The 17,262-nt window shown below is 47.8% G+C and overlaps 1 protein-coding gene across 1 annotated transcript in view; it reads right to left on the reverse strand.

Annotated features, from left to right (window-relative positions):
- Window positions 1–17,262, reverse strand: part of lrrc7 (leucine rich repeat containing 7) — a 480,097-nt gene that overhangs the window by 171,574 nt on the left and 291,261 nt on the right. The window contains exons 11-12 of the mRNA XM_070886128.1: window positions 13,114–13,229; window positions 5,347–5,416 (exon numbers count right to left, since the gene is read on the reverse strand). Of these exons, the coding sequence (XP_070742229.1) occupies window positions 5,347–5,416; window positions 13,114–13,229 (186 nt within the window). The remainder of the gene's footprint in view (window positions 1–5,346; window positions 5,417–13,113; window positions 13,230–17,262) is intronic.

Below are 17,262 nucleotides of genomic sequence, written 5' to 3' on the forward strand. Positions count from 1 at the left end.
GGAAGGGGGGAGGAGGAGAAGGGGAAGGGGGGGAGGAGGAGAAGGGGAAGGAGGGGAGGAGGAGAAGGGGAAGGGGGGAGGAGGAGAAGGGGAAGGGGGGAGGAGGAGAAGGGGAAGGGGGAGGGGGAGGAGGAGGAGGAGGAGGAGAAGGGAGAAGGGGGGGAGAAGGGGAAGGGGGGAGGAGGAGAAGGGGAAGGGGGAGGAGAGGAGAAGGGGAAGGGGGGGAGGAGAAGGGGAAAGGGGTGGAGAGGAGAAGGGGAAAGGAGGAGGAGAAGGGGAAGGGGGGAGGATAAGGAGAAGGGGAAGGGGGGAGGAGAAGGGGAAGGGGGGAGGAAAAGGGGGGAGAAGGGGAAGGGGAAGGGGGGAGGAGGAGGAGAAGGGGGGGAAGAGGAGAGGAGAGGGGGGGAGAGGAGAAGGGGGGGAGAAGAAGGGGGGGGGAGAAGAAGGGGGGGGAGGAGAAGGAGAAGGCGGGGGGGGGGGAAAGGAGAAGGGGGAGGGAGGCTGAACGGGCCGGGTCCGAGCCAGGACCAAGACTTCGGGCAGGGCCTGTCCCCAGCACCAGATTTACAGGTAGGTGGCATTGGGTCGGGTCGGGTCCGGGGTCCGGGGTCGGGAGGAGCGCGGGTCGGGGTCGGGAGCGCGGGTCAGGGGGGCGGTCAGGAGCACGGGTCGGGTCGGGTCGGGGGTGGGGGGGGTGGCAGAGGGAGGGAGGTCGGGTCCGGGTGGGAGGAGGGGGGAGAGGTCAGGAGCGGGGGTCGGGCGGGGTGGTGGGAGGGAGGTCGGTTCGGTTCGGGGGGGGGGGGGGGGATCGCGGGTCGGGTCCAGTCCGGGGGCAGGGTGGGGGGGAAAGCGAAGCGGGAGTCGGGTCGGTGTCGGGGTCAGGTCAGGTCCGGTCCGGTCCGGGGGGTGGGGGGGAGGGGAAGCGGGAGTCGGGTCGGTGTCGGGGTCGGGTCCGGTCTGGTCCGGGAGCGGGGGGGTCGGGTCGGGGGCTGGGGGGAAGCGAAGCAGGAGTCGGGTCGGTGTCCGGGTCGGGTCGGGTCCGGTCCGGGGGGCGGAGGGGGAGGGGAAGCGGGAGTCGGGTCGGTGTCGGGGTCGGGTCCGGTCCGGTCCGGGAGCGGGGGTGGGAGTCGGGTCGGGTCGGGTCCGGGAGCGGGGAGAATCGGGAGTCGAGTCGGGTTGGGAAGAAGCAGGAGCTGGGCGTGGGAGGCAGCCTTATGCACACAGCCCCAGTGAGGCCATTCGGCCAGGGCTAGGGGCTGCGTGCTTCGGGCTCCTCCCACACAGTTTTGGGCACCTGGAGCTACTGCACATGCGCGCCCACTGTAGCGCGCATGTGCAGAGGTCCCGGCACTGTTTTCAGCGCAGGGACCTAGCTCCGCCCCCCACAGCTCGTGCTGCGCCACGCCGAGCTGCAAACGATCTGCAGGGAGCCGGAGAATCTGTAAGTTTCTTTTTGGCGCACTTTGTGGCGCGAAAAACGGGTGTCCAGGTCGAGGCTGCGCCATTCTAGGCGCGGCCCGAAACTTGGGCCCCATGTCTCTGTGATGCCAAATACATCATATCCGTTAACTGCTGTCTGCGTGCTTAATTCGTCCACCTTATTCCGAATACTCCTCGCATTGATGCACAGAGCTTTCAGGCGTGTCTTTTTAACACACTTTGCCCATTTAGAATTTTGTTGTAATGTGGCCCTTTTTGTTTTTTGCTTTGGGTTTCTCTGCCCTCCACTTTTACTATTCTCCTTTCTATCTTTTGCTTCTGCCTCCATTTTATTTTCCTCTGTCTCCCTGCATTGGTTCCCATCCCCCTGCCATGTTAGTTTAAATCTTCCCCAACAGCACTAATAAACACTCCCCCTAGGACATTGGTTCTGGTCCTGCCCAGGTGCAGAACATAATGCAGAACATAACTGTTGTCTTACTGCACCTAGAAAATAAATATTCACTGCACTAACCTCAGAATTATTTTTCATATTCATTTTCCTGTGTTATCCCAAACATGGGATTATCTAACCAATAAGCTTTTCCTGTGATCTCTCTTATTCATTTCCAACTTAAAAAACAAATATAGCTCTTCTATGAGGTTTCCTAATAATGATGTAAAGAAATCCTCTATATAGGTTCCCTAAAACAAGAATGACAAGCACTATAACATTTACAGCTGTTGACTCACTTGTCATTCCATAGGACAATGCGAAACTGGAAAAGACTATGCATTCCATCTGGTGGGTCCCAAAACACGAATACCTCTCAATTGCCCATTTCCACAAATATCTATAATTTCTCCCGTTATATTTTCTACATTATGTACTGAGCAGTCCATTCCACATGTTCATCTCACTGTGCATAAGGAAGTTAACTCTAGACTGTCTGTGCACCTTCCCTCTTCTAAATCTATGTCCCATGGTTCTAGAGTTGTGGTAATCTTGTATATATTATTAAAGTGAAATACTGTGGATGCTAGAAATCTGAAATAAAAACAGAAAATTCTGGAAATACGCAGAAGGTGAGGCAGCATCTGTGAAGAGAGAAATATAATTAATGTTTCAGGACGATGACTTTTCGTCAGAACTAGAAAAAGTTAGACATATAACAGTTTTTATGCAAGTACAGAGGCAAGGAATGGTTGGGGAGGAGGAGGGGAGGAAAGAACACAAGGGAAGGTCTGTGATAGGGTGCAAGGCAGGAGTGATTAAATGACAAAAGGGATGATGGTGCAAGGCAAAAGGGGTGATAATAGACGAGTATAAAAAACAAAAATTGGGTCTAGAGGAGCTGTAAATGGCAATAGCAGAACCAATACCAACAACTGTCTGAAAAAATGGGAGCAATAGTTCAATCAGAAATTGTTCAACTCAATGTTGAGTCCAGAATGTTGTAAAGTGCCTAATCAAAAGATGAGGGGCTGTTCCTTGAGCTTCCATTGAGCTTCATTGGAACAGTAGGAGGCCAAAGAAAGAGAGATCAGAGTGGTACGGAGAATTAAAATGGCAAGTCATCGGAAGCTCAGGGTCTTGTTTGCGGGCTGAATGGAGATCTTCAGCAAAGTGATCACCCAACCTGCATTTGGTCTCCCCAATATAGGGGAGATTGCATTGTGAGCAGCGAAACCAAATTGAAAGATGTACAAGTAAATCACTGTACTTCCCTCACCCCTTTTCCCTGCCACTGTGCTTAAAAACTGTTACAACTATAACTTTTTCCAATTTTGACAAAAGCTCATTGATCTAAAACATTAACTCTGATTCTCTCTCCACAAATACTGCCTGACCTGTTGAGTATTTCCAGCTATTTCTGTTTTTATTGCACATATTATTGTGAGCTATTCACCAATATGCCCATGACCCTCTTTTATGTTGTGTTTTGTAGCCCAGAGCCATTTAATTTAGATTCCTATTGTTCATTTCCTTTTTCTGGTCAGAGGCTGGGTATTCTGCATTGAGTATCTCACCTCCTGACTCCCCAAAGCCTTTCCACCATCTACAAGGCACAATTCAGGAGTATGATGGAATACTCTTCACTTGTCTGGATGAGTGCAGCTCCAACAACACTCAAGAATCTCGACACCATGCAGGACAAAGCAGCCCACTTGATTGGCAGCCCATCCACCACCTTAAACTGGTGCACGTGGCTGCAGTGTGTACCATCTACAAAATGCACTGCAGGATCTCGCCAAGGCTTCTTCAACAGCACCTCCCAAACCCGTGACCTCTCCCACCTAGAAGGACAAGGGCGATAGGTGCATGGGAACACCACCATCTCCAAATTCTCCTCCAAGTCACAGACCATCCTGATTTGGAAATATATCGCGGTTCCTTTCTCGTCGCTGGGTCAAAATCGTGGAACTCCCTACCTATCAGCACTGTGAGTGTATCTTCACCACATGGATGACAGTGATTCAAGAAGGCAGCTCAGCACCACCTTTCTCAAGGGCAATTAGGGATGGGCAATACATGCTGGCCTTGCTAGCGACATTCACATCCCGTGAATGAATATAAAAATATTGCTAAAATGCTGCCAGTGTCGGATCTGTAACATGCAATGCCTGTAACTCCATGGTGATTCCAGCATGTTCTGAAAGGAGTGGGAGAGGAAACTGCACCATCAAGCTCCTGCCCGTTCAGAGATAATCTTTTGTCCATCTCTCATAGTTCATAATGACAAACCTTTCCCTCTGCCTCATCAATTCAACCTAACACTCTTCTCCCCTCCACCCTTGTTAATTTGCAACATCTTTCCACACACCCCAATCAAGCATCCACTTTTCGCTCCCCCAGAGTTCATCCTAGCACTCTTTGCCTTCCTCCCCACCCCACTTAATTTATCATGGCACTCTCCCTCCCCACTTCTTTTCAGTTAATGCTGGCACTGTCTTTCCTCCCCATTACAAAGCACACTTTCCAGCTTTTCCTCTCTGGCCCCTCCAGTACTGCTCCCAGTTTCTGCCCCTTTCCCTCTTCCTTTCATTATTATCCTTCTCTCCCTCCCTACCATCCATTTCCCTCTTCCCTCAACTGCCATCCTTTTAGATCCTCCTTCATTGCCATCAATGTTCCCCTCCCCCTCCCATTCACTCCCCCTCCCATTCACTCACCCTTCCTTATTCTCTTCACTGCCATCCATTTCTCCCTCTTTCACTGATGTCTACTCTACCCCTCTTTCACTGCCTCCATTCCCTCCGTTATTTCCCATCTCCCTTCACCATCCATTTCCCCCTTGCTGTGCATTCTGCACCCCCTCCCATTTGTCACACATTCTGCCGCTTCCCCTCCCCTAGCATTGTGTCCCTCTCCCCTTGCATTTTCTCTCCCCTTCTTTCTCCCTTTTGCAGGTATTCCCTTGCCCTTTCTCCTCCCTTGAATTTCCTCCTCCTCCCCTCATATTCTCTCCCCCATTGCATTCATTCCTCTCTTGTGCTCCCCTTGCCATTCCCCCTCCATTCACTCCCCTTACTTGCCCTTTATTTTCCTCCCACCTACTCTAACTCATGTCCATTGACAGGACAGGTCTTGCGCCTCCTCTTCATGTGTTCTCAATGCTAATACATTTTGTACTTTTTCAGCCTTGATGATGTCTTGCGCAACTAGATTATTCAATTAATAAATAAGCTACTGAACATGAGATGCTAATTTTACCAACACTGGATAATATAGGCTTATGAACTTGGCCTTTTCCAGAAATGAGAAACTGTACATTCTTCCTGCTTTCTCCTCTCCTGCTGCAGACTTAGGTAAGCAGAGAAGATTGAGTAGAGATTGTTCCTACAGTCGGATGCTAAAGTATAGGTAAGTTATTTTAAGAAACCATCTTTTTTCTTCATTCTTCCACATTGTTCTTGATTCATTACCTGGTTATCAGAAAGCCATAGTGCTGCTAGCTCTTTAAGCTTAGTAAAACTGAAAGGCAAATTCTTCAACCTAAAAACATAAAAAAGCAAACATTTTATAGATCACAGTTTATTGCAGTCAAAATACATTAGTGTTTTACCTGATATTTTTACTTGCTTCGAGCTTCTGATGCCTTACAAATCATTGTAGTCAAATCACTCAATGCCATTATGCCAAACAAACAACATTCTCTTTGTTGTGCCTATGTAGATTTTGGCTTTGTTTTAAAGAAATTCATATTTCAAATGCAATTTTGAATTGTTTTATAAAGTACAAGCTAAATACCTGTAATATTCATGGCAAAAAATGCCAAGAATTTTTCATGCCCTCAAAGAAATTTAGTTTTCTACTGCTATTCTAAAAGAAAAATACATTCAAAATCAAGTTGAGGTAACGGTTTAGACATTCACATGTCACTCCATTATGGCTAGACTCCCCATACCTAATTATACCCTATTTTCTCCAATAATTGTGATTAGGTGCCTTATATCCAAGCTATTCTCTGCAGTCAGGGAAATGGCTTACCCTATGGATATCTCCAATACACTTTGTTCAACTTGCCAAAGGCAGGTGTGACTAATGCAGTGCAGGACCTTTTTAAGCATTTTCCTTTCTTGCACAGACAATCTAACTCACACAGTTGAAAATCTGTGCATTTGTCTCAGTAGAGACTAAGATTTGAATGCAGGTCTCCTATTCGAGAGCTTAACACTCTGGTATTATCACTGCTGGGTAACCTGCTCTGATTATGAATTTAAGCTGTGATGGTGACTAATCTAATCTTTAAGGTGTTTTGTGCGCTTCTCACCTCATCCACTTAAGAGGCTCCCCTCCAGTGATGCAACTGATAGGCCATCTGCCTCAAAGAGAAATCCAGGTCTTGTTGCCTGTGTCGTGATTAAAAACAGTAGAGGATATGGAGGAGTATTCAGCCTATCTGCATTGCCTCCCAGATGAAAAGAAAGGAGGAGGCTGGCAACTATAAGATAGTGCTATACAAAAGAGGATCACACGTTCCGTCTTCCCAAGGAAACAACACAAAATAAAAGTGGAGTTTACTTTAAAGATTTAGATTATTACACTATGTTTTAATATTATAATTTATGATGCTGCTCACATATGATTTGTGAAATAAATTAATATTTTTTAAACTCCACCTAACTTTCTCAGTTTCTTTAACCTTTGTATTGCCCTCAATGGTAATGGAGTGAACTCTCTCAGGCTAATGACTTTTCCAACTAATGTCAAGAGTACATTTCTGTAACACCAATATTACTATGCCTATTATGATTGAAGAGTCTGCTGATACTCAATGTATAGGCTCAAAAGGTCAGCCCACATCTTTGGAGTCATATACCAGCAAAAATCAGGGAGAAAAATGAAAAAAAACCCAGTAAGAATGTTGTTCCTGAGTGTCCTCACTGTGGTGTCTTTTCTCATTAATATTCTATAGCAAATGTTCTCCCTTCCTCTCCTCAATTGAAGATTTGGTACATCCCTAGGTATGGTTTTATGGGTACAGGGCAAGCTCCAGTTCCTCTTCTAAGTGGCCATTTTTCATGGGTGTCAGCGAGCTAATCATCAAGGGGAATATCGCAGCAATCTAATCTCCTCTTCACTTGATTTTCACATGTGCACTCTCAGCAAGGGTTGCTGTAAAGTGATCAGGAACAGGAACTTTGGCTGATTTATCTTACCTAATTTATGAGTGCAGAGGCTAGTTTTGAGGTCAGCTAACTCAGCATGGAGATTGATGATCTGTATGGATTAGTAGGGTTTGATTTTTAAAAATCATCTTGTGACTAGATAACTCAAACTAATGAATACAACATGTTTCTGACCAGCAGTACACATAATCCAGGCTGCAGAAATCATAGAATTTCCATAGAACTGGATATTTCATGAGTTCTGTAACCAAGGAATTCAACACTTTGCAAATTCCCATTAATAGTATTGAACATGAATCGAGTTTTAACAATAAAAAAGAAACAACATACAAAGGTTCCTGAGGCTTCTAGAAATACACTGCATTCACCCATTTCTTTTCTATAGGACTCTAATTTTTTCATTTGCATAAATCTCCCGCATTGTATGTGGCAGTCATTAATTAGCCTTAACGTGTTAATATCCCCAAATCTTAAAAATGCAGGAACATATTCTCAACCCAACAATTAACACCAAGGGTAACTCACAGGATATCTTCCATTTTTATGTTTTGACTGGCATGAGAGTTTGGAGTTTAATTTGTGCTCGTTTTTGAGCTACATTGCAGCTTGTATTTACTTTCCATAAAAATTAACCCTATAACCAGCTTTAAAAGAAACTACAAAACATGCTAATTAAAGATGCTGTACATGCACTCTTTTTCCCAACCTGAAATAATTAAAACCAACACAGTTAAAGGACTATTTTTGGTGTTACGTTTACTGCCCTAAAAAGGAAGTTCCAAAACATACTTTACACCAGTTGCCATACTCCTGTGGGGATTTCTTGTACATCACACTCACTGAAGTATCAATGACTACCCATTTCTGAATTCTAATCGTGAATTCACAGAATATTGCTGAGGTTTTATATGAGGAACTCCTCCATGTGCATCATGAATTGGGACAATGGGTTGTGGGTAGAATTCCCTATTCATAATGCATTGAAACTCCACCATGTTATATGATGGAGAGTTCCAACATAGGCCCCAAGTTTCCACATGATTTGCTCCTGATTTTTAGGAGCAACTGGTGGAGAACGGAGTATCTTAGAAATCGCAATTCTCCACATTTAAGTTTTCTGCAGTTCTAGTCATGTAGAACAGTTTCACTTTGGAACAGAATTTTTTTTTCAAAAGGGGGCGTGTCCAGCCACTGACGCCTGATTTGAAAGTTTCCACAGTGAAAACGTACTCCAAACTAACTTAGAATGGAGCAAGTGAAGATTTTTGTAGGCCTGAAAAAACCTTGTCTACACATTAAAAAATCAGGCGCAGGTTACAAATTAGGCAGCCGGAACGAGGTGGGGGGTGGGGGGGGGGGGGGAAGGGAAGTCATTACCTTCTACAATAAATCCTTAGTTATACTTATACAAATATTATACAAATAATTCCAACCTGAATAAAAATTTATAAGCAAAAGATTAAATAAACCATGTTCCTACCTGTGTGAAAGTGCTTCAGGCAGGGAGAAGGCTGCAGGAAGCCTCACAAGTTGAGGCAGCCGTTCTCGACGGCAGCGTGGGAGAGGCAGTGAGGAGGCAGCCGTTTCCGACGGCAGGGGGGGGGAAGGAGGCAGTGAGAAGGCTGCAGGAAGCCTCAGAAGTTGAGGCAGCCGTTCCCGACGGCAGGGGGGAGAGGGAGGCCCCCCTGCCGTCGGTCGGGCCCATCGGGAAACGGCTGCCTCAACTTCTGAGGCTTCCTGCAGCCTTCTCACTGCTGCAAGAAGCCTCAGTGCTGATCATGGAAGGGCAATGTGGTTTTATTAAAAAATGTTAAAAATTGAACAGCTACAAAGAACTACAAAAATGGCCGAGTGCCAATGTTTCCTTCACACTGCGCGTGCGAGAACGCTCCAAAGCGCACGCGCAGGGTTGCCGGCACGAAAAAAACTCATTTAAATGGTACCCGCCCCCTCCTACTTACAAAATCGGCGCGAGTGGTAGGCTCCGCCCCCTGGGCGCCACACCAAGCTGACATCGAGCTGCAAAAGCGCTCGAGAATAGCGCGTTTTTTTTCAGGCGCCGTTTTAGGCGCGAAAAACGGGCGCCCAGCTCAGAGAGGCGCCTGTTTTGCCGCGTGTGGAAACTTGGGGCCAAAATGTCTGCTTTCAGGCTGCCCCCAATCATCATTTCTACTGCATAAAAAGGAGCAACAAACAGTAACTAAGAGACATTCAATACCCAAGATTTTCCAATGAATGCCATCTGACTTTTGGGCAGTATTATGCTGGGCAGGTATGTGGATTCCTAACCACTTCAGCTCCCACCCAATTTTCTGTCAGAATTTTTGGCAGAATGTGAAAGCATCTGACTTAAAATGGGTCGGTGTATTTAAATGAGGCTGTAATGACATGATGACATCATACATTCTAAAGGAAAAGCAGGAGTGAATTTAAATGGCCCAGCAGGTATTTTTCAAGGATTCACTGAAATCTTATTTCTTAGATGACTTTTACACTGGAATTTATTTGGGGGTTCTCATGCTTTGTTGCTGTAACTTTGGCGGAAACCCCTTTTAAACACTTTAACACAGTGGGGAGGAGATGGTTGTAAGTGGCAAACATGCTTAGCAAAGTATATTCCTGGAAGATGTGGGTGGCTCCTCTTATCTCACCTGACATGGTAAGGATATTAAAACTTTTGCAGCATTGAGCGGCTGTACGCTGAATACTAGAATTAGCACTGACTGCTCCAATCGTATCCTTCAACTTCTTTGCTACTGATCTCCTTGGGGCCTTTTGCTTGTCATTGCCAAAATGTGCCATCCTCCTGACTCAAATCTCCTGCAGGATCATTTTCACATTAGCATCTGTGAACTGGGGGCCCTGCAGCAGACCTATCTGACATTTTATAAACAACCCAATCCCGAGATTGCAGTAAAAGGCCTTCTGGTTCTTTGAGCCACTGTATGCATTTAATTCCTGCAAAAGCACAATACTTTCTGCCCTGAAATGGGCAGGCTCCCAATGAGGGGCATTTCCAATGCCTGGTGCTCGCCCACAGATTCAAATGAAACTGGCCCCTGAAAATATGTTGAGATAAGTGCAGGTGTAGATGTAGCCTTTCCCCGCTCTACTACACCACACTTCTAGTGACAATCATGCCACTGAACAAAATTCAAGCTAACAAGTGTATCTATTTTTTTAGCTTTCAACTCAATAGGGCAATGCTCCTAGGCCTCTGTTTATACTGCTCTTCACTTGGAGCAAGGATGCCTATGAGAGTGGCATTGGCACAACTCTCCTTTTACTTTTACGTCCTTCAGTGTGTTGAGGCCTCTGGTGTCTATTCAGCACTTGACTACCATTGTAGAACAGGATTTAGCCTGCACCCTAATCTTTTATGACACTGTATATTGGTGCTGTAATGTATGGCACCACCTAATTGGTTAAATACTTCTCTTCTTCATCTCTCTCACATTTCTCCACATCATCTGTTCATCATCCTCAGCTTAGAGGGCAATATCTGTCAGGCCTCTGGAATGCTGTTCCAATACTAGCTACAAGCGACTGATGCTTTTAATTAACTTGGCCTTTGCCGTATCCCTGCAGCAACACAATTGAGATTTTTAAAATCATGTTTTAAGAAAATAAGGACATGAACTTGCATCCTGCACTGTGCCACCTTGTCTTTTATTAGCTTTAATTTTAAATGTATATTTCATCAGCTAGTACCCCAGGATCACACCTCTTACCCTGGGTGAACAAACTGGCTTCGTACAACCTGTTCCATAGGGCCCAAGTTTCCACAAGAAAAAAAACGGGCGCCCCTCCGAGCTGGGCGCCCGTTTTTCGCGCCTAAAACGGCGCCTAAAAAAATCCTCGGTATTCTCCACCTACTTACAGGTCCTCTGGCCCTCGGCGCAGCCAGCACGAGCTGTGGGGGGGGCGGAGCCAGGTCCCGGCGCTGAAAACAGTGCCGGGACCTCTGCACATGCACGCTACAGTCGGCACGCAAGTGCAGTAGCTCCAGGCGCCGAACTGTGTGGGAGGGGCCCGAAGCACGCAGCCCCTAGCCCTGGCTGAATGGCCTCACTGGGGCTGCGTGGATAAGGCTCCTCCCACGGCCAACTCCTGCTCCCCGCCCCCGACAAGACCTGACACCCGCTCCCCCCACCCACCCCCCGCCGACCAGACCCGACCCGACACCTGCTCCCCCACCCCCCCCCCCGCCGACCAGACCCGACCCGACACCCGCTCCCCCCACCCCCCCACCGACCAGGCCCGACCCGACACCTGCTCCGCACCCCCCCCCCGCCGACCAGACCTGACCCGACACCCGCTCCCCCCCCGCCGAACAGACCCGACCCGACACCCGCTCCCCCCCCTCCGCCGACCAGACACCCACTCCCCCCACCCCCCCGACCCGACACCCGCTTCCCCCCACCCCCGACTGACCCGACCCGACCCGCGCTCCTGTTCCCCGACCCGACCCGCACCCCCCCCTCCACTGGACCCAACTCCCGACTCCCGGACTGGATCCGATCCGACCTGACCTCTCCCTTCCCCACCCCCCCCCTCTCTCTCTCCCCCCTCTCTCTCTCCGCCCTCGCTCTCTCTCTCCCTCCCTCCCCTCTCTCTCTCTCACTCCCTCCCTCTCTCTCCCTCACTCTCTCTCCCTCCCTCCCTCTCTCCCTCCCTCTCTCTCCCCCTCCCTCCTCCCTCTCTCTTCCCCTCTCTCTCCCTCCCCCCTCTCTCTCTCTCCCTCCCTCTCTCCCTCCCTACCCCTCTCTCTCCCTTCCTCTCTCCCCCTCCCTCCCTCTCTCCTCCCTCTCTCTCTCTCCCTCCCTCCCTCTCTCCCTCCCTTCCTCTCTCCCCCCCTCCCTCCCTCTCTCTCTCTCTCTCTCCCTCCCTCCCTCCCTCTCTCTCCCTCTCTCTCCCCCTCCCTCTCTCTCCCCCCTCCCCCTCTCTCTCTCTCTCTCCCTTCCTCCCCCTCCCTCCCCTCTCTCTCTCCCTGCCTCCCTCCCTCCCTCCCTCTCTCTCCCTCCCTCTCTTCCCCTCCCTCCCTCTCTCTCTCCCCCCTCCCTCCCTCTCTCTCTCCCCCCCTCCCTCCCTCTCTCTCTCCCCCCTTCCTCCCTCTCTCTCTCCCCCCTCCCTCCCTCCCTCTCTCTCCCCCCTCCCTCTCTCTCTCCCTCCCTCCCTCTCTCTCTCCCTCCCTCCCCTCTCTCTCCCCCCCTCTCTCTCTCTCTCCCCCCCCTCTCTCTCTCCCTCCCCCCCCCTCTCTCTCTCTCCCTCCCCCCCCTCTCTCTCTCTCCCTCTCCCTCTCTCTCTCTCTCTCTCTCCCCCTCCCGCTCAGCGGCACGAACGGCTGCAGAATTCTCCCTGGCTGAAGCATTTTCACACAGGTAGGAAGATGGTTTATTTAATCTTTTCTTGGCTTATAAATGTTTATTCAGATTGGATTTATTTGTATAATATTTGTAGAAGTATAAATAAGGATTTATTGTCGAATTTAATGAGTTCCCTTCTCCCCCCCTCCCCCCCCACCTCGTACTAGACGCCTAATTTGTAACCTGCGCCTGATTTTTTAATGTGTAGAACAGGTTTTTTCAGTTCTACAAAAATCTTCACTGGCTCCATTCTACTTTAGTTTGGAGTACATTTTCACTGTGGAAACTTTCAAATCAGGCGTCAGTGGCCGGACACGCCCCCTTTTGAAGAAAAAATTCTGTTCTAAACTAGAACTGTTCTACCTGACTAGAACTGCAGAAAAAAAAATGTGGAGAATTGCGATTTCTAAAATAGTCCGTTCTCCACCAGTTGCTCCTAAAAATCAGGCGCGAATCATGTGGAAACTTGGGCCCATAGCTTCTGCCAATGACTGTATTAAGATAGTGATATGAGATGTATGAGAGGAGTATGAGGGTGAGCTCTGCTTTGATGTCCCAAAGGCATGGGCTGTGGAAGTTGCTGTGCAAGTGTACCCTCATATGATGACTTAGCAGCACTGCATGCAACATATTGGACCACTAATACACACACGTATTTTAAGTAAAATTCTACAAAGTCAAGAATTTGTATTACCTGTTATCACTTAAATTTAACACTTTCAATTTCTGCATCTGTCCGATCTCTTCAGGCAACCGCTCCAGTTTGTTTGTCCGCAAAGACATAACAGTGACATTTTTACAACTCCCAATCTGCATTAAAAAGATATCAGCAAGAGATTATACTATAATATCTACATAACCTGGCCTCTGAGTAATGATTCTGTGCAAACATATTTTTTCAGTACACCCATCAGTTGACACATTATTTACAATGAGAAATCTTTTTTTTAAATGATCAGTTCATTATTTTAAAATCAAAATGCTTCACAATTAAAGGCACAATCTAGTAATAATCATCATTTATATTTATGTCTCCAGAATTATAATTATTCAAATAAGATTGCCCTTCATTAATCAGTACTATTATGATAATGTATGAAACTCATGTATCCATGCTGGACTATTTATTTATTTTTTGACATTTAGTGAGACATAAAATCTAATAATTAATATGTCATAGTTGTACTTTTAATATGACTCAGGAACCACCTGTAGCCCTCCTCACTTTCACCTGTGGCCCTCAGTGGACTTGTATCTTTGGGCTTCCATTCATGGCCTGCCATGGTGTGGTACATTGACAGATTTCAAATTCAGTGCGTTTGCATTTGTATTGTATTTCTCTTGTTTTCAAATGAGAGAAGGCAAATAAATATTCCTTGAAAAAATGCATGATCCCCACCGACTCTTGGAAATCCCTGGCCCAAGACCGCTCAAAGTGGAGGAGGAGCATCCGAGAAGGCACTGAACACTTTGGGTCTCTTCGCCGGGAGCATGTGGAAGCCAAGCACAAACAGCGGAAGGAGCGTACGACAAATCAAGCACCTCATCCACCCATCCCTCCAACCACCATCTGCCCCACCAGTGACACAAACTGTGTCACTTTAGAACTCATTTTAGTGTGGTAGCAAGTCATCCTCGACTCCGGGGGACTGCCTAAGAAGAAGACTGAGGAGGTGGGGTTATTTATCCAACAAATGAAAAGGTGAATTTTAATGGAAATATTATTTCTTTAGGGCTTTTTAAAATTCCTTCCTGTGGGGAAGTTCCTGACCTCAATGTAAGCAATGGATTGCAGTAGTATTGCAATCAGGAGCTCGCTGTTCAGGGAACTGCACAGACCCACATCCCATCACTCCATGTTACAGCATTCTTGAGAATGGCCCTTGAATAAGACATTGGTTGGAATTAAGGCTCTACACAAAAAGTTAATTAGTGGCACCAAATGTGAACCTGATCACAAGTACGAACAGTGGGGATAATATTCCAATATAGCTGCTGACGTACTTAGAAATTACTCCCAGTATTGGTGAGGGAACTGCGGAGGATCTCACTTGAAGAAAATGTATGCATGTGAAAACATCATGGAAAATAGAGCCCCATTCGAACATTCAGGGCTGGATTCTACCAAGCTCAGAAGGTCCGTGGTGAGTGATGGCAGGTCCCAGCCCAGTGTGTAAAATGATTTTCCCCTGATGGGGCTTGTTAAGCCCGCTCAGTGCATTTGCCGGCCAATTGAAGGAAGCGGTCTGATGACATCATTCGATGACGTGTCATCAGCTGGTTTCCTTAAAGGGACCATGTGCAAATTTATTTTGACAATTGTGCTGTCAGTGTTCTACAGCAGTGAGGTGCTGCAAACACTGCCGAGCACTGCACAAAGGTGCAGAGCTACACCCAGGCTCCCGCATGACTCCCTCCAAATGCATATGGAAGGAATCAGAGCACACAGGGAGGTTCTCTTCCCTTCCAATGGGTGGAAAATTCAAAATTTAACATAGCAATTTAAAAATAATTACATTGCAATATTTCCTAGATAGTATGACATACTATCTATGTTGTAGTAACACTGCAGAGTGGAGATGAGGGGGAGATGGAGCTCATGAATTTAGAGAAATGTGGGGCCTGAAGTTCGGATTGGGCCTCAGGTGGAAGTGCAGTGGATCCCTGGTTGGGGGACTAGAAAATGGGGAGGAACCTGGTTCTGCTGGGATTCTGCCCCTTTTGTATTCTAGAGCAATTTTGTGGTGAGCGGAAGAGGGCAATTGTTTTGCATGCTCCCCACCACATCAAGGGGGCATGGCTGGAGGAATTAATGGGCTCCCCTGGGAATTCTGCCCCAGACGCCCTCAACGAGCCTCAGTTGAGAGGTGGCAAGAGTTCAGTTGAGATTACAGAAAAGCCCCCAGAAGTCATGGAACCGCAATATCTGTCCTGATAGCTCCCTCCTGAACCTTCTTTATGGCTTTGGAGCAAAATTACATGACTCAGAAATTGCAGCTGGCGTGTTGGGGCAGATGCCAAAAATGTGCCGTAACAGGCAAAGGTTGCTCACTCTGAGTACGCAACTCAGCTCCTCCCTCCTGTAATCGGGGATAAGATCTGGGCCATTTCATTTTGTGGATTTACGGTTTTCTCTGCTGCACTTCCGCCAACAGAATGGTCGCATTGGAATTTTGGGCCTGTGGTGTCAAAATCTATCAAAACAAAAGCCCAAGCCAATTAACAATTGCAGTTTCCTGATATGCACTCGTGGCGGACTAGACTTCCCACCAAAAGTATGGTTTTGTAAATCGGTTTGTTGATTCTAAACTAGAGAAAGCTCTTGAGTTAGTGAGATCAGTGTTTAGTCCCTTGGCATAAATCTCCAGGGGAAATTTAAAAAAAGAAACATCAATTTCAACTTGGTACTCAATTTACCTTTATCATGGCGATGCACCAGAGGTTAAATATTTACAATATTGAAAGTAACAGTACAAAATGACGCAGCTGGAATTACAACGTTTTGTGTTTCAAGTTGAATTCTTAGGCCCCAATATTACCTAGGAGTTATGTTTGGAGCGGGGGGAGGGGGGCGGTGGTATGGATGAGGGGGGTCTGATATGACATGGGAAACCTGAAAGTGAGTTCACTGCACCTGTCAGTGGTATTTTAACACAGCCAGTTCATTATTATTTTACTTCTGTGTATGGCGTTGATTGTGTGGCAGTGGGCAAGATGAGGACTCGCATGGCACAATCGCAACTCCAGTATTTAAAGGGCCAATCCAGAGATTGAGGTGGGAGTTTGAACAAAGAGAGAGAAAAGTTTTGTGATGGATTCAGGATAGTAAAGGGTTGCGTCTCGATTTAACAATGCATTGTTTGATGTACTGCTGGAGTCAGTAAGGAACCGGACAGAGATGAGGGAAGTTTAACCCTAAAAAACAGGTGGGTTGGGGTCGGTGGGAGGTTAAAGCATTAAAAAACTGAATCCCAACCCCAACCCGCCTAATGGAGGCAGGACAGGGGTTGGGCAGCCAACATTCTCCAAGTAGGTGAATTAACCATTTAAATATTATAATGAGGCTGGCATGTCTCAGAATTAATCATCATTACAAATTAACTCTGGTTGATTGGGTTTCTTAGGCCTCGGGCAAATCCCCAATAAAAGTAAGGCAAGGACTGCTGGATCCAGGAGGTAAATGCCTTTACACTTACCTCCTGGATCCCATGTCCCTGCCTCGCCCACCCCCCGCAATCAGACACCATCCCTCCTCCCCGCCCCCCCGAGGTCTCTGATTCCCCCTAAGAGGCCTCCGATTCCCGCCCCAGCCCTCCAATCCCCCCCATGAGGCCTCCCCATCTCCCCCACAAGGTCTCCGATCCTCTCATGAGGCCTCTGATCCCCCACTACAAGGCCTCTATTCCCCCCCCTCCCCAATGCTCCTTCGTCCTGATCCTCCGACCAGAATGCTTCTTCCCTCCCCCCCCACTGATCCTCTGGCTGGCTCCAATGCTTCCCCCTGCCACTAATGCTCCTCTAGCCAGCCCCGATGCTTCTCCACCCCCCCCCCCCCCCCCCACTCGCACCGTGCTCTTCCGGGCAGCCCCAATGCTTCTCTTCTCCCATCCTCGATTCTCTTCTGGCCCTGATCCTCCAGCACCTCACCACCCGCCCCATCCGATTGTTTCCTCCCTCATCTTTGCAGCCTAGTGCTGCAGGCCTACCTGCCCGCAACCAGCCAGCCTCTCCACTTGGCTGGCTGCGAGGGGAAACAGTGCTTTGAAATGTTAATCAGGCCCTGCATTGGGAACCCCCCCACATCCTGCTCCCAACCGGCTCCAAATTAAAATTATGGTCACTT

Source organism: Pristiophorus japonicus, chromosome 8 (assembly GCF_044704955.1).
Source record: "Pristiophorus japonicus isolate sPriJap1 chromosome 8, sPriJap1.hap1, whole genome shotgun sequence".
Classification (NCBI taxonomy): Eukaryota; Metazoa; Chordata; class Chondrichthyes; family Pristiophoridae; genus Pristiophorus; species Pristiophorus japonicus.